Below are 21,829 nucleotides of genomic sequence, written 5' to 3'. Positions count from 1 at the left end.
GAAGCACGCCGGATAACAAAATGCAGAACTAATTGAAGATGGATAAAATACGCAGCTGAAGAATTTCAGAATTCTTTCATTGAATAAAATCGGTAATACATCCAATTATATATACAAAACGTCTAACAAAGGAAATAACTAACTTAATTCTTTCCTAAAAATCAGGAAACAGAATCATGAGAGAGGATCACAACTGATCTCTCCTTTATTCCTAAAATACTTTCCTAAAATAAATTTCCTGACTTTGACTTCTGAATATTCAACAGCAGCTATGCAAGGTTTAAATTGGTTCTTACATGTAATGAAGGTCCAAACTTTTTGAAGCAGCCACAAAATTTGCTAATCTCTATTTTTAAAAATAATCAAGCAAATAAATCCTCTTGTATGATATTGGCTTTTTGTTTAACATAATTATAATTAATATCCAGTTATGTTTAGTTACTTATACCAAAAAGGAGATTCCTATAGTCACAAATGAGCGGAAATAAGCAGCAACAAGCACCCTAATTTCTTGTCAGCATTCGATTAACCGTTGTTCTGTTAAATAGTTTGAAGACAGAATACATCAGTATACACGGTTTATCCAAAACTGCATAAATGGAACCTTGAAAACCAAGGCAACTAAAAATGATCACCACAACCAAAAAATGAAATAACAATTGATGAAAAGACCTGAATTTTCACAATAACCGGGTGCACAATCAATTTCTTATGGTTATTGACCTCTCCGTAACAAAATTCCGCCAAAATTGATTCCTAACGTAATCCACACACTTCAAGTTAGAAAACAACAACTCATTCATGCTTGAAGTGACGACATGAATCTTTATCAGCAAAAGAAGTTGCTTGTATACCACGCAAAATTGCAAAAAATTTTATAGCACAACTGTATCCTCCGAATTGGATTTGAAGGCAATGCTCGCAACTTGATTCCTGTTAGCTAGTATCAATAGCAGGAAATCTAAAATATAGTCCATCTCCACAATGCAAGTTCCAGAGTAAAATTCCCACATTCCATAAACAAAGTTACCGACAAACTCAACCTTCAGAACTAATCCAACTGCGACCAGGTATTTTTTTGACTCCTCTCTCCTTCATTTTATTCCTCACAAGGGAAACGTCCAACCAGCGCTCTGCTACTGCGTAAATATTGGATAGAAGCACATAATTACCAGCATTCTGAGGTTCAATCTCTAATAGTTTACTAGCGACCAACTCACCTATCTCTATATTGCAATGTAGCTTACAGGCCCCAAGTAGGGCACCCCATGCCCCAGCATGAGGCTCCACAGGCATTAATTTCATAAGCTCATAAGCTGTTTTCAACCGCCCTGAACGGCTGAGAAGATCAACCATACAAGCATAATGATCTTGAGAAGGTACGATGGAATACCCATTTTTCATGGATTCAAAGAAGTGCCAACCCTCCTCAACGAGCCCAGCACGGCTACAAGCTGTCAGGATAACTGTAAAGGCCACCTCATCCGGAGTCAAGCCTTCATTTAGCATACTATTGAAAAGGGAAACTGCCTCCTCACCACGACCATGTATAGAGAGACCATGTATCATGGAACAGTATGATATTAAGTCCCGTTTAGGCATTTGCTCAAACAAATTTATTGCTCTCTCCATGTTCCCACACTTTGCATTCATGTCAACAAGAGCCGCTTGAACATGTGCTCGACCAAGATCAATTGGACTTCGGGTAACATAATTATCAACCCATTTGGCCAACTCCAGATTGCCTTCCTGAGAACAAGCTGACATCAAGCTCACCATGATAAACTCATCAGGCTTAACACTACCCAAACACATTTCAAGAAAAATGTTTACAGCCTCTTTAGGCCGACCATTCTGAGCATACCCTGTAATTAACGCAGACCACGCAACAATATCCCTATACGGAGCTTGGTCAAACAGAAACCTAGCAGAAGCCATATCACCCGCCTTCGCACACCCATCAATCAGAGTCGTATAAGAAACCACATTCTTCTCTTCCATCTCATCAAAAATCCTCCTAGCACTACACAAGTCGCCCGACTTCACAAACCCGCCAATGATTGCATTCCATGACGCCACATTCCTCTGCGGCATCTCATCAAACAGCCTCTTCGCCTCCGTTATATCCCCAGCAACGACATATCCAACAACAATAGCCGTCCAAGAAACGACATTTCTCTGCGGCATTTCATCAAACATCTTACGCGCACACCCAATCTTCCCACATTTCCCGTAAAAATCAATCAAACTCGTCCTCACAAACACGTCCCACTCAACCCCACACCTCAACGCCGACCCATGAAGAGCCCTTCCTTCTCTAACCCTTCCCTCACACGCACACGCCTTGATCACCGAAGGATAAGTATATCTATCAGTAAAACTCCCCTCTCTCTTCATGCGAACAAACACCGAAAAAGTGCCACCGAAACCGGACTTTTCGCAGTACCCTTTAATCAGAACGTTCCATAGAAACGTACTGGGAGAGAGAATACGGTCAAAAACGCTTACCGAGTAGGAAAGGTTAGAGAGAGTTTGAGAGAGACAAATGAACTGGGAAATGAGAAAATGGTCTTGCTCTAAACCTTTGCGGATGATCTGAGCATGGACTTGTTGAAGATGCTTGGGATTTCTACATGCCTTTATGAGACTTGCGATTGAAGGCACAGAAAATTTGGGCAAATTATGGCTGATCAAAGGCATGGGAGTTGAACAAGATTTCGTGTTTGCATGGCTTTTTGTATATTGTTCTCTATGTGTTCGATCTTTTGCCTCAAGTAAAAGAATATCCGAAACACAAAGGGAGCTTTTCGTAATTTAACTCAAACGACGTTTAAATATGAGTAAAATTGAAAAACCCTACAGAAAAAAAGATTTGGGAAATTGAGATATGGCGATGTGGTCGTACCCGCCGACGCCGAGGCAGCTAGCGACGACGGCGATTTGCTTCGCCGTCGGGGTGTCGTTTTTCGCAGTCGGAGCTTACATGTCGTTTTCGAACATCGAGCCTCAACAGGCACGCGTGAAAGCTCGCAGGGATTTCGTCAAAGAGCGTCTCAGGAAACTCCTCGACGACTAGAACCCTAGAAACAGTAGCTTGATGTTGATGAATGTGTATTAATTACCAGGAAATAGCTTCAGAGGTTGAGAATTGAGATTGATTTTGTTTGTGTGGTAATTTTTCGATTTCTTTTATGCTATTCGGGATCTCCAACAAGACGACGGCGACGGCGACGGCGACAAACAGTCGTAGTTTTGAGTTCTGAGATCTGAGATTGTTCGTGTTTTCAGTTCAGTTAGTACACAACGTTCTGTTATTTGGCTAAGGCGATATCCTGTCGATTGACACTGATTCTGTTGTCGTTTAATATGTTGCTGTCGTTTCAAGTAGATGCACTCTCTCTCTCTGTCTGAGAAATGAATGGAACTATGGAAGTTTCATGTTCGTTTAAAGATCGTCGTTTTTGACTTGTCGTGCATTTTACTTCTTTTTTTTTTTAATTATTATTTCTTAATTGTTTTCCTAGCTGATGTCGTATCTCTGCTTTTGTTATACGGTCTCGCTGGAAACAAATTATACATCATCTCCTTTTTCGCGTTGCAATGTTTTCTTCAATGTGTTGGTGTGAAAATTACTTGTTCTTCTATGGAAGGTTTGTGAAACTATTAAACGGAGTATTTTTCTTACTTATAAATAAAGGGTAAATCTTTCATTTGTGAGTCCTTAAGCTTCATTTGAGTCTCAAACTAAAAAGGTAAAACCCAATCAATCGAAGTGTAATTGCATCATCCTATTCCTTACAGTTACTCCTGAAGAAACCATCCTATTTGCACAAATGTTAGTTTTTCGGTACACAAAAGAAAAATTAATAGGCACGTTCCAAAAATCCTCAAACTCTCCTTCAATTGTTGAAAAGATGTCAACTATCAAGGGACATCACAAAGAACCAACAGCCTTCAACAAGTTAACAACAATAAAGGAAATGAGGAATCACTCTTTTTTTTTTTTTTTTTGATAAATATAAAGGAATCACTCTCGATCTGCATTTTTTGCTACTTAAAACTACCAAGCTACAGAAATAGCATTAACAACAGTCCACAGCTCAGCTCCAATAGCGAACATATCACCCAAAAACATACAAAATCATTATTTAACAAAGTCGCAACGAATTCTAAAAAGTTACTTAAAAACACTCTATAGAGAGCCTTAGGCAGAGAAGATGTTACCGTTTAATCTGGTATCTATGAGAGCATTTTTTAATTACTTTTTTCAGGGATTTAGAGCTGCATTAAACTCACAAATTTAAAATTTAAAAAAATGAAAAAAGATGCACAAAAGCTTACGCATCATTTTAGTGGCCTTTTCCGTACATTATGAGTTAGAAGAGGAAAAGCCAGGCCAACCAAGAGAAATTTGTCTCCCTAATCTATTACGTAAATCACGTTTAGCGAACAACTAGATAAAAGTACAGGCAAGCCTGCTACAAGTCGAATGATTGTGGCTGCAAAATGATGAGGAGAATGCCTTGGACAGCTAAAAAAACTTCCAAAATTTTGAACAATCATCCATTTGGACTTTTCTAATAATCTTTCATTTTTCAATTAAAGGGCACGAATGAAAAGGTAAGAGGAACACACAAGAGGTCAAATATTTAGCTTTTCTAGTACATTCATCTCAGTTGTACTAGAAGCTTTTGTACATGGGAAACTCGCTAAATTAGCACAGCTTTCTACAATAAATCTACAAGCATAAAGGATGTGTAAATCAAATAGTCCGGCGCAAAAAGGGCAGCGATTGCTGCAAGCTCAGCACCTCTTGGTGCTGACAAAGGAAAAGCAACTAAAAGAAAACTTCTCAGCTTGAGAGTTGACTACCTTGGCCTCTGTAGTCTCCCTGTGTTCGGTCAGCATCTATTGTGGCAATGTAGGTCCTCACAGGAACGGGATTGGTGAATAAATAGCATTTCTTCATCGTCTCAATTTACTTGCATTTTGGCATTCACCTCTGGCTTCTATTAAGCCTCGACTTCAATCCACTGCCCTGCGCAGTGGCAGGCCTTTCGTGAACTGTATTGGTAGGATCTCTCGAAGGCCATGGTTGTCCCCATTGCCGTGTTGGACTAGCAAAACCTTTAGCAGATCCCAACCTAGAACTGGACAAAATTTGGTCTCGGAGACCCTTCGATGATTTGTATCCTTGCATTTCATCACCGTAACCTTTTCCTTGCAGTTGCCTCTCAAGTTCAGAAAACCTGTCCCAGTCTAGCCCATCTATCGGACTCTGAAGCTTTTCACTTTGCATGCGCAATTCAACTCCATCTGATATGCTCCTTTGTAGGGAAGTGCTCTTCCTTGACGCTTTCCCAGATATAGACTTCCTTTCTTCTTGATCAATCAAAGCCCTTCTTAAATCATGAGCGACTCCAGAAGCCTGAGGCCAGTTGTAGCTCTTATTATTGTTGTCCATGTTTAGTTCTATTGAATGAAGATCACTTTCAGCCAAATCCTCTTCGCATTCCACACCATCTACAACTTCTCCCACATCATCTTTTTGTTCTTTCTGATGCAAACCAAAACGAGTTCCCCCCAAATAAGCGTCAATTTCTTCTTCATTTTGATAATTAGAAACTCGTCCTTTCTCTTTAGGTTTTTTAGTCCCTAAAAAAGCCTCAAGTTGATTCCTCAATATATCAACAGCAGCATTCTTCTCTTCAAGCTGATGTTTGGCATCAGAGAGTTTCATCTGAACTCTTTCCTCCCGCAACATATCAGCTAGTTTCATCATCTCCCTTTCCTTCTCAACCTCTTCACAAATTTTAAAAGAATCTCTCTTTAGTCCCTCTGCCTCAACTTTGTCTTCATCAATATCCCTGGCCAATTCATCACACACTTGTTCCATTATTTCCCTCGCTCTCTTCTCAGTTTCAAGCTCTTTCACTGCCTTAAGAAGGGAGGACTTTGTCTCAGCCAGTTCTTTCCCAAGCTTCTTGTTCAAGCTCTCGAACCTTCTCCTCAGCTTCCTCTCCACCTCTAGCTCCCCCACAACGGATTCTATAGCAGCCTCAACCACTTCCTGCTCCTTGTTTTTCCATGCAGCTTTTTCCTCAGCAAAGCACTTCATAAGGTAGTTGATCTCATTCTGATCCGAGCGTTGTTCTTGGATAAGTTGATTGACCTGTAATCGAGCCCTTTCTAGCTCAGTATGCAAGGCAGAGATCAACGACATGCTCGACGAAGGTCTATCTTCATGACCCCAAATGCGGTTGATAATTTTGAGCAACTGTTTTGACGTGGTCAGAGCATTACTAACATCTTTGAGACGAGTCTTAACACCGACAGTGGAAGCACTCGGAGTCTGCGCTCGGGATCTAGTCTCAACCTGTATCAATCAGACAAAGGACATGAACTAATTTCACAGTAATCATCTGATGCAATTTATTGAAATTTGAAAGAATGTCCAATCCAAGATCAAGTTCGAACATTTAAATGCGAAATAGGAGCTAATACAAAAACTTAGCACAAAAGCATGGTGTCTTAAAAGGAGAAAAAGTAGTCTTTTTCAAAAATCAACCAAAATTAACTCTAATTACCTCCATTAAGCTGGCATTGCTTAGGGAATCCAAACCTCCAATGTGACGTTCCGTAAGTCTAAGCCTATGAGAAACGGACGGCGTTCTTCTCTGGCGACTACCCGTTCCAGATCGATCCATTCTCTACATATCAACGTTAATCATAATCCAAGTCATTATCAACACATTAATGGAACTTAATTACGGAGAAAAACAAGAACAAACAGATGGCATTTGTCATCATCCCTCCAAAACGTAGTGCCCAATCATAATTCCTCTGTTTTTGGTAGCCTTTCAGCATCAAAATCAACCCAATCGCCACATCAACTTCGCAATTTAGAAATGCCAAGAAAATGTATAACTAAACAAACGAAGATCAAAGTTCAAATGTTTTATTTTTTTTTTTTTTATTTCATTAATTTAAACTGAAAAGTTCCGAAACCCTACCTCGGAAACCGGACTGTGAGACGGATCGGAGAGATGAGGAGGCAAAGAACCGGAATGCATGGACCTCGAAGTCATCATCTTCTCTCTGGCTCTGAGCTCCTTCCTAAGCCTCCTCTCGTCGGAGCCTTCCTTAATCCTCGGCGACGGAATCTCGTTCATCTCCCAGAGCGTGGCGGCGAGCTTCCTAGCCGACACGGGAGGAGCTTGCTTGGCTACCGCCGCCGAAGCCTTGGCGGCGGCGCCGCCGATCATCGACGGCGCGTACTTCGGGGACTCAAAATTCCGCCGCGCTGACGCCGGAGATCTCGAGCTCATCAGCCTCCATGTAGGCACGGGCGTAGTGGATCCGCCTCTCTTCCCAACGAGGATCGCTCTCTTGAACCTGTAGTTCTGGATCACGGAGGACGACGAACTCGCCGACGACGAACAACCTCGCTTCCTGATTTTGCCAGGGATCAAATCCGCGCTCAGATTCTGCCTTGGCATTATCATCCACAGCTTGGAACTTCCACGAAAAATCTAGAGGTCTAGATCCCAAACGCCTGTCGAAAAACCACAACAGTATAAGAAAGCCATAAACTTTGGTCTGCAAAATCAACCAAAAGAGACCTTGGAAACCTTAGAAACGTACCGTTTGATTCATAGCAGCGAGATTGCGTTTGGTTTCCGAGAAAGTGAGAGAAAATCAAGAAAGAGAAAAACCTAGTCGTTAAAAAAGAAACTTCTCAGAGAGAGAGAGAGAGAGGAAAGAGAGAGAAAGATAACAGCTTTGATGGCTTCCACTAGTAGATTTGATCAGTACAGACTGTAAGCTTCCTCTGCTGTGCAGAGAAAGAGGCGTGTAAAGGGCTAAAGCGAAAGGGAAGAAGAAGGTGGGGAGATCGGGTGAGGCCGAGACCACCGTGGGAAGCGATTCGGAGTTTTGGATTGGATCAGAAATGAAAAGATTTCCCGCCTTTTGACTAAAAGTGTGGGTTTGGACCAATCGTGCGGCTAAGATTCGTCGGAGATAAGCCTCGATTGTGATTCGGTGTAAGGAATCGAGTTACGATTAAGGTTTTAAAAAAATGAGGAGGAAAGGAATATTAGCGAAAATTTGGTGGATTTTTGGGTTTCTGGTGGGGCCCTGCGAAATCACATTGGGTCAAAATTCGAATTAGGAAAAAGAAGTCCGGACATAAAATAAGAATATTCAAATCATATTGATTTTCTTTGATACTGTCTGTTATGATAATATGACCCGTCAAAATTCTTGACCATTATTTGGGGAGATTTTTTTTAAAGGCATTATTTGTAGAAATTGAAAGATTTAGCAAAAAATATATATATGGAAAAGATTGTCTCATCTAAAAATGCATTGAAAAAAATCCTTCCTGGGTTTTAGAGAAAGAGAGTTAGTGAAAGAGAGTCTAAGGGATGTTTGATTTACGGATTTAGAATTATTTTCGCTTGATGTGTGTTTTTCGTGAGAAAAAATACTGCAGCGAGATACGAACCATGATTCAAATAATTACATGAATTTTCGTACCAAATACCCTCTAAGAGTTTCACAAGAGTTTAGTTTTTGGGGTCTAGTAGTCTAGCTTTTTGTCGGCCTGTTGGCCTCCAAATCTTGACGGAAAAATCGCAGTGGTCACCGGATACGGGTTCATGCCGACCGAAGTGTGGGTAGCCACTAGAATGGAGCCGTTTAAGGGAAGAGGTCATCGATCTTTTGTCGTAGATCTAAGACGCATTCGTCGTGGGATCTCGTTAAAATTTTGGGAATTAGATCGCGAGAGGAAGGCGAAGAAGGTGCTCCGGTGCATGCGTTACCATCGATATGAGGAAGCACGTGTGCCTCACGCGCTGTTGAGTTCAAGTGCTTCCGATGTTGTTTTGGGAGGCTTTTCCGATTCCGTTTCAACTGTTATTCTCATATTCATGGCATTGAGTGATTTTTTTTTTTGTTGGCTTAATCTCTTCACTTTTCTCTAGTTTTTGTGCCAGAGTTTTTGTGTTTGTAATAAGGGCAGTGGTTTTCCTACCTAACTCTCTTTGTTTTGTTGTTTGATGCTCATTTTCAGTCATTAGCTTAAGGCTGTTTGTATGCTTCCCGATTGTGTGGACTTATTAATCCGGCTAGAATTTTTTCTATGTCGTGTTGCCGATGTCCTCTCTTTATAGAGGTTGGGATATGTCCATCCAAAGCTCAGAAGTCTATCTTAATGGGATGAGTTTTTTCAATTAGAGTCTTAAGTGTGATCTTTATTAGTGTGTTGAGGTTTTCTCTTGTTTTCAAGTCTCAAGCGTGCGTCTATCTCTCTAATAGATCATTAACATTGTATCAAGTTGTATGTTTCTCAGTTTTTATTTAAATGTAATTTTTCGTAAAAAAAATAAATAAATGCATTCATAATAGTTTGCTTTGTGCAATTTTTTTGCTAATTACATGGAAAATTTAAAATAATATACGTGACGATGTTAATGTACAACATCCTAGATCTGCTCATGCTCTACTGTGTCAACCGCTATTATCCTAGATCTTGAATAATATTCTTTCTTGTCTTGGGCAAAAAAAAACATTATTTTTTTTTGACAAATTTGTACATTTTTTCCTCCTATATGCCATGTATGGGTAGAAGACATGTATTGGTAGAAGTGATACCACAATAAAAGGGTATGATAGATCTTTTTTAGATTTTTAACTATGCTATTTTGACAATTAATTTAATAGCTTAACCATCTTAAGTATTTAGTACTTGGCTAAATTCTTAAATTTAGACAAGTTGTTAAAATAGTATTTAGAGACAATCAATGAATAGAAAATTAAGGACATCATATCTGGGGACTAGCTATTAGAGAAATTATCTTAGTAATAGTTTTGACTTTATTTGTATTTATTTTTATATGAGGAAGCTTTTTTATTTTTAGTATTGGGTAACTTAACCAATTATTTACTTGTAATGTCTATTTATATGGAGTTCCTTTCATAGTGCTCTTTACTAGTGAATAAATTCTTCTTCTCTTTCTAGTCTGTGGATGAAGGCATATTGTCAAACCACATTAAATATCTCTCTTATTTTATTTTCTTATTTAATTATTATTATGGCATCAGAGATTTATACTCTAACGAGTCCTTAATCCTCCATGACTAATGCTTCTTATCTCAATCCAAAATCCTCCAAATCTAGGCCATGTGCCTCCTTTCCCTAGGCCGTGTGCCTCCAGCAGCGCCTCTACGTCCTTTTCTCTCTTTTGTCAGTTGCCATCGTTGCGCCTAAGCGCCCTCTTCTCTTCTCTCCTCGACGATTCTATGCACCCATGCGCCCTAATCTCTCCGACAACTGTGGTTTTTGCCCTACATCAATGCACTCACAACGATTCTCACCCCTATGCAACTATTTATATGTCCTTATATTCTCAAAAAAAAAAAAATCCTTTTAATATTGGATCTCCTATCGGAGCTCCATTTAACGGACATGTTAGAAAAACTTTTAGTAATAGCTTTGATTTTATTTGTATTTATTTTTATATGAGGAAGTTTCTTGATTTTTAATATTGAGTAACTTACTCGATTATTTACTTGTAACGTCCATTTATATGAATCCCACTTCATAATGCTCTTTATTAGTAAATTGATTCTTCTTCTCTTCCTAATCCGTAGATGTAAACATGAATCACGTTAGATCTCTCTCTTCTTTTATTTTTTTATTTAATTATTCTAACTGGCTATATTAATAGAACATATGTAGAGTGTTTCCAGACCCAAAAAACATCATAGCACAATTTATTTTAATGATTCATCGTCATTCGTCATTGAAATTTTCTCCAAATGTTATTAGTTTGAATGAGAGATTAATAGTAAAATAACATGTTGAAGATTTGACTGAACGGTAAATTCACACCTTGCCTTCAATATCAAAGTTTGGAGATCGAATTAACACGTAATTGAATGTGGGACAAGATCATATGAACAAAATAATTTAATATGAAATAAACTCATAATGGTGGAGCAAATCCTCTACTATTTGATCTCAAATCACAATAATATGAATAGTAGATAAAAGAACGCGTATCGCACTTATACTATAGGGAGAGATGAATTAGGCCTAAACCTTTCCAATCCTTTTATTTAAATGTCGGATAAGATAATTTTATTTTTAATCCAAGTTCTTCATCGATAATGGTTTTTTTTTTTTTTTTCCCACTCAAGTTCGTAGCGGTAAAGTTTGCTTTTAAATTAAATTTAATATGAAAAACTGAAAAAATTAATATGTTTTAAAAGTCTGCTGTTAAAATTAATATTGCATACTGAACGCCTCTTTTCCCTAACAGGGATCTATCTATACCTTTGCCTAATTTGGACACAAACATATATAAATAAATAAATAAATAATTTCAGACTGTTTTCCCCTTGATCTCTTTGTTCAACGTTTTCTTTGTTTTTGTTTTTGTTTTTTTTCCTTTTTTGCAAAATAATTTCAGGCTGTTTTCTTAATCTTTAGATTCTGATTTGTTATTATGGTTAATTAATCCCTTTTTGTTTTCTTTTTTAGTGTTTTTTCTTCTGTATTATTTTTTAAATACTTAACATCTCTTTTATAGGTTTAATTAGAATCTAGTACCTTTAGTTAATGTTTAATAGTGTGACATGTCAACAATTCCACGGAAGTGGATGAATGGGATAATTTGATATATTTTCTATAGATCGAAGAGTGTTTTGAATAATTTTAAAAAATCAGGAGCATTTTGTAACATGGTATATAGTTTAAGGACATTTATGAAAATAATTCTTAATTTTAATATGTCAACTGAAAAAAAAATTAATATGTTTTAAAAATCAGCTGTCAAAATGTGGGTGTCTGGTAAAATTTGCATACTGAGATCTATCTCTACCTTTGCCTAATTTGGACAAAAAATGAAAAATGAAAAATATCTTCCAATTTGAGAAAACAACCTGGCACCCACTAATGATAAGATCATTGGGGATAAATAAGGGTCCGTTTAGTTTGCTAATTTGAGTTTTTAATTCGAGTTGAGATGTGATTTTATTTGAGAACTTTTTATTGTAGTAAAAAAGTTAGATGTGACTGTTTTTAGAGCTTTTTACTATAGTAAAACTCGAATCGGTGAAATGAACAGGGCCGCTTTCTAGATTGAATATTAAATAATTATTTCTAGTGCTTTTTCTTAAAATTACTTAGATCTCGTTTATTTCACCGATTTAAATTTTCACTTTTAGATTTTTACAGTAAAAATTATCAGAAAATGTCACATCTAATTTTTTCTACTACAGTAAAAAATTCTTAAAAAATATCACATCTCAACTCGAATCCGCAAAATGAATGAGACTTTAGTGGGTCGATCAATTTGTATGGACTCATACACATGCCAACTTCAATTAAAGACTAAAATAGGGATTCCTGAAATGTTAAGACAAAAGCAACATTACCAAGTATTTCAATAATTGTGGACCAGTACTCGTGAAAGAGTGAGGACCATTGCATCCCACTAATGTCTTAGGATTGAATAAAGAGTGGAAGACCCACCACTTAGTACAAAAGTGACTAGGAGCCACAAGTTATCTTTGGGAGTAATGTGATTGAGTTTTGTCTTTATTGATAAAGAGGAAAGAACCGGAAAGATTTTTTCTTCTCTCACATCATATATTACCGTAGAATTCCTTTAATTTTAACCTAATCACATATTCTATTCCTAAAAAAAAAATCAATATTTATGGTACATCAAAAAATCAATCAATAGAAACCAAATGTTAAAATTGGACATATGCTCTATTTGATGTCAATGTTATACCCTCAAATGTAGTACATGTTAAATTTAACATTAAAAATAGTATTGTATTAAAAAGTGATTTTCTCATTTAAATATCAAAATTTGACATTCGCATGCTAATTTAATATTGCATTGGCGATATTCTCATAGAACACTAAGAGTAATACATGTGTTTTCTTCTTTTCTTTTCAAAATGTGTTTAAAGGTTAAATACGTCATAATTTGAAATTAGAAACCTATCCTAGATCATTTTATTTTTCTTGGTGGGCCCTTAAATTTCTCCTATTAATGAAGAGGATGAGGGACAAAATGACACTAATGATTCATCTTTTCTCTATTAGGAAAAAAAAAACTCTATAAATTTATACCAAGGAACTATAAAACACTTAACAAGAAATCTTTGTGGAACTCTACTAATTTAAAGGAGTACTCCTTGGACATTATTTCCTTGTGCTTTTAACAAATAGAAAAGAGAAAAGGAGAAGTAAAAGCTATGATATTTTACTTAATGTTTTTGATCCTGGTGGAGTTTAATGAAATTAAGACTATATTTAAATTTTCTAATAAACTAAAAATGTTAGAGTTAAGTTTGTAAATTAATAAAGTTCTGATTAGTTTCAATTATATTTTCTGACTTTGACCGTTACCTCTTTTACAGGGTAAGAACTCTTCTAAAAAATCTTTTAAATATTTTTAGAATCAACTTTTGACTCGAGAAATCAAACGCCACTTCTAGAAAGCAATATAAAACTAGCTCTCAGAGTTTAGTTTCCATAAAACTATATCAAAAAATAAAAGAACAAAAAGGTAGTTTGAGTTTCCAAAGGATAAAAAGCAAAAAAAAAAAAAAAAAAAAAAAAAAAAAAAAAAAAAAAAAGAAGAAATAATGGAATAGTCTTTTTCTTTTTCTTTCCTTTTGTTTGAGCTTTCTACAATAACATATTCTTCCTTATCATGACATGCATTCCCAACCCTGAAATTCAATCACATCAAAATCAAAAGAAACTCAAAATTGATGAAAACCTCAAAAAAAAAAAAAAAAAAAACTTACGGATATTATTGCCAAGTTTTTAATTACATATTCATCAAAAAAAAAAAAAAAAGTTTTCAATTTCGTACTTGCTGTAAATTCTTTTCTTTTTTTTTTTCCCCGGTGTTACCAAATAACATAGCCGGCACAAAAACAAAGAAAGCAAGCCCACCATTAATTATTATTATTTTATTTGTTTTCTCCATAATTCCAAGATTTACAGCTAATGGCTCAAAAAAGAAGTTATCTACTTTTCAGCCAACAGTTCAACCGCGCTCTTCCATGCCTAGCAGTTCTACTGAAGTTGTGGACTTTTGAAGATTCCATGCCAATCCCTCTTTCTTCTCTTTTTATGATTGTTTGTGAGAACTTTCTTCGTTCTCTTTGCTAAAACAAAGCAGCCACAAAAGCATCAAAAAAAAAAAAAAAAAAGGATATGATAGGGTTCAAATTTCTAAGTCTTTTCCTTCTCTGTTTACTGTCTTCTGCCTTCTCAATTCCCATAAAAGCACCAAACAAGTTCCCATCTTCACTCATTAGCCCAGAAAAGATCTCTCTCTTGTCAACGACACAAAACAATAAGCTCTATAGAACAAGCTACTTCACTCAAACGCTTGACCATTTTAACTTCTACCCCAAGAGCTACCAAACATTCCAACAGAGATATCTCATAAACGACACCTTCTGGGGCGGCGCAACCGCGAATGCTCCGATCTTTGTTTACACCGGCAATGAAGGAGACATCGAATGGTTCACGCAAAACACCGGTTTTATGTTCGAAATTGCGCCTCATTTCAAAGCCCTTCTTGTATTTCTTGAGGTAAAATTTGACCCTTTATTATTTTTTTTTTTGCATCTATAAATATTTAGTACATTAAGGCCCCGTTCATTTCACCGATTCGAGTTTAGAATTTGAGTTTTGCTACAGTAAAAAGCTCTCACAAACAATCACATCTAACTTTTTTGCTACAGTAAAAAGCTCTCACATAAAATCACATCTCAACTCGAATTAAAAACTCGAATCAACGAATTAAACGGGCCCTAAAAGTCTTTAATTAATCACAACGGTAAAAGTACGCTTAATATTTAGAAATGCACAAAGTAGTACGTATTGCAACGTGTGCCAACATGGGCAACAAGCGTTAAAATAATTCAAGATCGTTAAAAAGTAACAATCTAGTATAAAAACTTTTGTAAAAACCTTCTTAACATGTCCATGTATGATTAAAAAAACGTGAAATTTCACATAAACATATAAAAGACTGCAAGAGATATTTTTTAATTATTTTTCTTGCATAATATTATGATATGATAGAGTTTTTTTAAGTTTTCAAATCACTAAAACAAAAATTTCCGTTTTTGAATAGAGCTATCATCATCGCGTACAAAATGAATTTTATCAAAATAATTTTACATGAATATACTAGCTAGTGATATAAGTAATCATCTCAGAAATTGTACAGTCTTGATTATTATCAAGTCCATATAAATTAGGAAAGAGGTAATATAATTGTACAAAACTTCGTGGATGTATAAAACACTTGTAGGAACCACTCATTTATAAATTTCATCAACCACAGAATTAATTTAGTGAGCATCACTACAAAGTGTGAAAAAAAAATTGAAGACGGAAAAAAAAAAAAGAAAAGAAAAGAAAATCATATAAGGGCGTTCAAAAATTAAACAATATAACAAATTGGCAAATGTTAGGAGAACTGAGCATTTATTTTTTTCTTTTTAAGATCAATATAAAATCAAGTATCTTATAATTAAATGCGCCAAAACCTAACAGACAGATACTTAATACATAAACAAACGAGTACCAAAAATCGAAATATGAAAATCTATTTTAAATAACTAAATGAAAGACTGAGAATTTTGACTACTTAATCATCTATATTATTTAGGAAATACCGTAAGATAGAAAACTATTCTCAAGCAAGATGTAAATGTAAACAACTATATATTATATATATTATAAAGAATATTTAAGAGCTTACCCAAATGGAAGATTCAATATCAACCCTTTAATCCACAAGAAAGTAGAAATCCTTGAAATATTTGGTATGATATATAGGACTTTAGATATATATTGTGTTTAATGTTCTTTGGTGATAGAGATGGAAGAAAAAGAAAGAGATAATAAGAGATAACGGAATATATTAAAGGTTGCCTTAGGGTTTACAAGAGTGATGTATTGAATACAAAAGGTTCATATATAAACAAAAAGTCTACGCATAGGCTTTAGTTGAATTTGTATTGGCGTGGAAGCAAGCGGAAAAAAAAAATGAAAAATGAAAATAGAGCTATTCTAATTAGTACTTAATTTTGAAATTCTAATCATTTTTTTTTTGTTTTGTTAATTGTGAATCAGAGTGAGAGTGAGAGCTGCTACAAAGTGATAAAGGGCTCGTGGAAACAGATTAAAGACACTGCCAATAAACCTGGAGGAGCCAAGTTACTCCGAAAAGCATTTAAATTATGCGAGTAAAAACTACATGATCCAATTATTGACATTTCTTTCTAGGAATTTGATAATATTTATTCGTTACTAGAATCTTTTAAAATCCCACCAAATTTTAATTTTGTGTCTCTAATTTTACATGTAATTTCAATTTCAATTTCAGGGACTACGAATATATAGCAGATTATCTTGAAAATTGGCTTTCAACTGCCTACATTTATACTTCCATGACGGATTATCCAACCCCATCAAATTTTCTTAATCCCTTGCCAGCTTACCCAATCAAACAGGTACTACCTTTTTTTTTCTTTTTATTTAATGAATAAAACAGGTACTACACATACCTACTAGCACATGACACCCAACCCAAAAAGAACTAATATATAATAAACTATAGAGAAATGGAAAAAATTATTTATTAATAGAAAAAAGAGACAATTATCTTTTAGAGTGCATAAGTATGAATTTTTACTACTTATTTTTTATTAATATTCTTTTTATTAGTTAAATATTATATTAGTCAAAAGAGTATTAATCAAGAGTAAAATGGCTTATAAAATTTAGACTCATGCACTCTAAAAGCACATTCAACAATTTTCTCTTTATTATTAATAGTTGAGTTTTCGGCCTTTTTATCCTCTGAATTTAAAGTAAATAATAAGTGAGCTTCTAAACTTTTAATTTGAAAAATTACTCTTAAATTTATTAAAATGTTTGCCAATTGCCCTTAAATCAATGAAGTATGTTAAAAATTCAGAAATAAATGTCCTTATATGCGTATTCAGAATCATGATTCAGATCTATACTCATTTTACGTATATTTTTTGTGAGAGAAAACACTATAAAGAATCATGAATCATGATTCAGAATCAGAGACGAATATATAAAACAAACATTAATCTTTGCCTTCAGGACAAATATAGGAGATCTTTTACCAAGAAAGTATAATAGGATTTTTGACGTTTGTTTTAATTGGATTGATGGTTCAGATGTGTAAAGCTATCGACAATCCAACGACTGGCAACGACACATTTGCAAAGCTGTATGGTGCAGCTAACATCTACTATAACTATACTGGAACCGCCAAATGTTTCGATCTTGATGATGATTCTGATCCTCACGGTCTCAGTGGATGGGGTTGGCAGGTAAAAAAAACACATTTTTGTGCTTTCAATTTCCATCTTATCAAACTTTTAGCAATATTCTAGTATAATTTTACATTTTTTTTTTTAAGTTAACATATTGTGCTTTCCGACGTATATTTTCACATGGATTTAAATTCTGTTGTTTCAAAAATATGTCTTCTTTTATGTCCCACTAATTATGATGATGAATCCTTCGATTAATTTTTTCAAGCTTTTGTAAGTTTATGTTGTCCAACAAATCTTAATTAATGAAACAACCAAATAGAGACGGGTTCTAAGACAACAAATTTAAACTCTTTTTAAATGTAATAAGTACATGGGCATCATGCTTACCTGCTTAAAAAAAAAAAAAAAAAAAAAAAAAAAAAAAACTACAAAACAAGGGTATTATTGTATATTCTCTTTTCAGGCTCAGTTTCAAAAATATATGATGATATTTGGATCCCATTTACATATTGGTAGTTTCTTTATCACAAAGTAATTATTAAAAAGTGGGTGCATAATCTTAGATTAGAATCAAAAGATCTTCTCTAATAAACAGAGAGAGCAGATCTCAGAGTATCCAAGAAAATAGTGGTGCCTCACATGCGCGCATATATTTATATTGAACCTCAGAAATGATCATGTTTGATCATGATTAATCATTGTCCCTTTGTAACCCACATAAGATGAAGGTAAAATCAACCACAAGTTTCAATGATCATACTCTTTTATGGCCCCATCTTGTTCTCTAAGTACCCAACATTATACCATTGGCGCGGGCGGCTTTAGGGTTACGGGTGGTAAAAAAAAAAAAAAAGAATAAAACTCTAGTTTGGTTTGTACGAGAAAAAATTTGAACTGAAATTCAAATTTGTTAAGACAAAATACTATTATAAAAAAGTGTAAGGTATGAATTAAATAGGATGAAAGTCATATTTCTATGATCTTATTGGTCTTAAAAATATTCCTTCAGAACTTTTCACACTTTTCAAAAAATCAAAAACACTTTAAGCAACTCTTTTGGATGTTAAAGACGCTTATTTAATGTTTGATTTCTATATTCTGCGTGTTAGTTTTCTTTCTTTATCAAATATACCAAAGAGCAACAACGAGGGTTGATTACCTTGAAATCAGTACTCCACAGTCATGTGGAGACCAGATTGATTTTATTATTATTATTACATTCTCTTTATTTATTTTTTTTAATAAGTTTTAGTGGGACATAATTGGCATAGAACTAATGAATCAGATTTTGCAGTTTTTCTCCCACAATACCTATGAATTGAGAAAAATTACAGTAATACTCCCTCATTTTGTCAATACTAATGAGTTGTTTGGTTGGGGGATTCGTACCCTGATTCGAATAATTGTTCGTAGTTCGCTACAGTATTTTCTCTTATAAAAAATATACATAAATCGAAAATGGTTCTAATCTCATAATTTTAATCCATTAACCAAACGTCTCCTAAAACTTTGACCTTCTTAACCCGACGCTAATTATAACACAACCCCTCTATCAATATTACAATCACCATAATTAGTTTCAACTAATTTTGAAAATGCAAAATATTTCTAAAAGCTGATCTTAGAACAAATTTTGTAGGTCAAAAGTTTCCAACACCATTTCAGATAAGCCCAAGCCAAGTGCAAGATATTGCTAATCAATCCAGAGTGTTTCTTTTAATTAAATCAATTAAAATTGTCCACTAACATATCATTATTATTATTATTATTATTATTATTGTTATTATTATTATTATTATTAGCCTTCTTTGAATTGAAATTTGAATTTGGCACAGGCATGTACAGAGATGATATTGCCAACAAGTGGTAACACAAAAGAAAGCATATTTCCAGCTTCTGAGTGGCATTATAGTGGCAGAGTTTCCTACTGCAAAAATGTCTATGGGGTTGAGCCCAGGCGCAACTGGATCACCACTGAGTTTGGAGGATTTGTAATTTTTTTTTTTTTTTTTTTTTTTGTTCTTTTTTCAAACCCATGACAATTGTTCATGTTGCAAGAATATTTAAAAAAAAAAAATAAGGAAGAAAGAAAAGAAAAGCCTAGAATTGTCGGGCGAGTGAGAGCAATACTAATTTTTTTAGATAATTAGTATTAAAATGTACCAGTTTTATGAAAATTTAAGGGCTCGTTTGGTTTATAAGTTTGAATAGAAAAGTTTAAACATAAATTTAAATTTTATGAGAGAAAACACTATAGTAAAAAATAGTTCAGACCTATAAAACAAATGCTTAATAAGTCTATTTATAGAAGTAGTAAGAGTGAATAATTAGACTTCGAAATCTATCATAATCTACACATGATAAGAGTGTATAGAGTATTGGGTGAGTTAAACATATAACATATAATAATCTTATTAATCATGTTGAAATAAAATAAGAGATTGGTCCCGTTTATTTCACCGATTCGAGTTTAGAATTCGAGTTTTGCTACAGTAAAAAAACTCTCAAAAATAGTAATATCTGACTTTTTACTACAGTAAAAAGCTCTCATATAAAGTCACATCTCAACTTAAATTAAAAATTCAAATCAGCTAACTAAACGGGCCCTTAAAGTATTTTGTAAATAGTAAAAATTAAAGTTAGTATAACAGCTACTACGTGATTTATAACATAGATAATGAAAATCATTACAATAAGTACCACATAATTTTATTATTCCTAAACTATTTTATGAAAGATTTTTATTTTGACTAGAGCGTTTCATGCTTTAGGAATTCAACATGTAATTTTTGGCCCTTTTTTTTGGGACAGGGAATTGAGAGGGTCTTGAAAAGGTTTGGAAGCAATATTATCTTCTTTAATGGATTAAGAGACCCTTGGAGTGGTGGAGGGTACAGTTCTCAATCTCTTCCTCTCTAATTCCATAGTTGCCGGCCTAATAATGAAAATAAGTTTCTTTATGGTATTTTTCATGTGATATTTTGGCAGGGTTCTGAAGAATATATCTAGGAGTATAGTTGCAATTGTGGCAAAAGAAGGTGAGTGACATATTATAAAATTAGATATAAGGGACTTAATTATATCACAAGTAATTAGAGAAAATTGTGTTTTTGGCATTATTCGTTATTCATTAAGGAGACGTTTGGTTCATAAATTAGAATCATGTTATTAGAACCATTTTTAATTTACGTGTATTTTTTGTGAGAGAAAATACTGTAGCAAATCACGAATTATGATTCGAACCAGAAAACGAATCTAAGTACCAAACATCCCCTTAGTAATTTCTTCGGTAGATCTTAAAAAGATAAACTATCAGTAAATAAACTGTCAGTAATTTTCTATTGTTCATTAGCCACTGCTTTTGAAAACTAGACATAAGAGTCTTTTACTGCTCTCTCACTTACTCTCTCATGTTTTGTTGGATTGGTTCTTATCAACAGGTGCCCATCACGTAGATTTGAGGTTTTCAACAAAAGAAGACCCAGAATGGCTCAAAGAAGTGAGAAAACAAGAGATAAATATCATTGCAGGGTGGATCTCACAATATTACCATGATTTGGCACACCTAACTTCCTAAACACAGGGGAAAAAAATAATAAAACAAAACAAAAACTCTTGCAAATTCTTTCGCCAATAAGTTTGCTTGGCTTTTAATGCCAAATTGCAAAGACTTCTCATTATTTATTTATTTATTTATTATTATTATTATTATTATTTTTAAGTTTTTAACGTCATTAGTAAAACCTTTATAGAGATCACTTTTGGACTTTAGAGGAGACTTTTTGCTGTTTATAAGAATCTACAATAGATTAGAGGGCCTCGGTAAATCTTACTTTTACACAGCAGATTGGAAAAACTACTGCTCATTAGTCGAATTTGAGATATAGACGGAGGATTGCTTTTACTCAGTAGTTTATATTGTCATAGTTTAAGGCCTTGTTCATTTTACCGATTCGAATTTTCAATTTTAAGTTTTTTTAGTAAAAAATTTTTCAAAAATATCACATTAAAATTTTCTGCTACAGTGAAAAACTCTCAAAAAAATATCACATTTAAACTCCAATTGAAAATTTAAATCTACAAGGTGAATGAGCCATAAGTTTATTATAATAATAATAAAAACCCACTTCCCAATCTAACTATTTTATTTTTCTAGTAAAAATTCAAAAATACATTTTCAAATACCATCTAAAAAGTTATAAATCTTTAATTAATATACTCTACTAAATTTTTCTCAAATATTCATTTTAAAGTTTAAAAATAACAACAATAAATAAAGATTAGTATATTGTAATCAAATATTTTTAAATAATAAAATTATATTATTCTTTTGTGTTGTCTGATATAAGAATATTATGAAATGAATATTGACCTTAATATTTAAAATAAAAAAGGAGGAACTATGAATATGTATACTGAAGTATGTCTATTTTAGACATTATATATTTATGCAATA

The 21,829-nt window shown here is 34.1% G+C and overlaps 3 protein-coding genes across 3 annotated transcripts; 1 reads left to right on the top strand and 2 right to left on the bottom strand.

Moving 5' to 3' along the window:
- Positions 1 to 678: 678 nt before the first annotated feature.
- Positions 679 to 3,493, bottom strand: LOC21402139 (putative pentatricopeptide repeat-containing protein At5g37570). The gene has a single exon (XM_010095483.2). The coding sequence runs from the start codon at positions 2,698 to 2,700 to the stop codon at positions 1,039 to 1,041; it is 1,662 nt and encodes a 553-aa protein (XP_010093785.1). The 5' UTR covers positions 2,701 to 3,493; the 3' UTR covers positions 679 to 1,038.
- Positions 3,494 to 4,551: 1,058 nt separating this feature from the next.
- Positions 4,552 to 7,729, bottom strand: LOC21402137 (uncharacterized protein At5g41620). Its single transcript, XM_010095481.2, has 4 exons — positions 7,645 to 7,729; positions 7,014 to 7,555; positions 6,588 to 6,710; positions 4,552 to 6,376 (listed from the first exon to the last, which is right to left on the bottom strand). The coding sequence occupies exons 2-4, from the start codon at positions 7,503 to 7,505 to the stop codon at positions 4,997 to 4,999; spliced, it is 1,995 nt and encodes a 664-aa protein (XP_010093783.2). The 5' UTR covers positions 7,506 to 7,555; positions 7,645 to 7,729; the 3' UTR covers positions 4,552 to 4,996.
- A 964-nt stretch (positions 7,730 to 8,693) lies between these two features.
- On the top strand, positions 8,694 to 21,041 carry LOC21402136 (lysosomal Pro-X carboxypeptidase). The gene is made up of 8 exons (XM_024163922.1): positions 8,694 to 8,921; positions 16,193 to 16,305; positions 16,446 to 16,572; positions 17,272 to 17,427; positions 19,209 to 19,364; positions 20,185 to 20,264; positions 20,362 to 20,411; positions 20,814 to 21,041. The coding sequence occupies exons 1-8, from the start codon at positions 8,694 to 8,696 to the stop codon at positions 20,948 to 20,950; spliced, it is 1,047 nt and encodes a 348-aa protein (XP_024019690.1). The 3' UTR covers positions 20,951 to 21,041.
- The last annotated feature ends 788 nt before the right edge of the window (positions 21,042 to 21,829 follow it).

The sequence above is a fragment of the Morus notabilis genome, unplaced genomic scaffold (assembly GCF_000414095.1).
Source record: "Morus notabilis unplaced genomic scaffold, ASM41409v2 Scaffold794, whole genome shotgun sequence".
Lineage (NCBI taxonomy): Eukaryota > Viridiplantae > Streptophyta > Magnoliopsida > Rosales > Moraceae > Morus > Morus notabilis.
Note: the sequence above shows the minus strand (reverse complement) of the source record. Positions and strands in the feature narration are given on the sequence as shown.

What these genes read in the sequence shown, in the direction of transcription:
- LOC21402139 (XM_010095483.2), bottom strand. Translation starts at nt 2,700, where the DNA reads ATGCCTTTGATCAGCCATAATTTGCCCAAATTTTCTGTGCCTTCAATC.
- LOC21402136 (XM_024163922.1), top strand. Translation starts at nt 8,694, where the DNA reads ATGGAGCCGTTTAAGGGAAGAGGTCATCGATCTTTTGTCGTAGATCTA. An exon ending in TCAGTGGATGGGGTTGGCAG is followed by an intron (nt 17,428 to 19,208) that starts GTAAAAAAAACA and finishes AATTTGGCACAG; the next exon opens with GCATGTACAGAGATGATATT. An exon ending in GACCCTTGGAGTGGTGGAGG is followed by an intron (nt 20,265 to 20,361) that starts GTACAGTTCTCA and finishes ATATTTTGGCAG; the next exon opens with GGTTCTGAAGAATATATCTA.
- LOC21402137 (XM_010095481.2), bottom strand. Translation starts at nt 7,505, where the DNA reads ATGATAATGCCAAGGCAGAATCTGAGCGCGGATTTGATCCCTGGCAAA. An exon ending in CTCACAGTCCGGTTTCCGAG is followed by an intron (nt 6,711 to 7,013) that starts GTAGGGTTTCGG and finishes GTTGATATGTAG; the next exon opens with AGAATGGATCGATCTGGAAC. An exon ending in GCAATGCCAGCTTAATGGAG is followed by an intron (nt 6,377 to 6,587) that starts GTAATTAGAGTT and finishes TGATTGATACAG; the next exon opens with GTTGAGACTAGATCCCGAGC.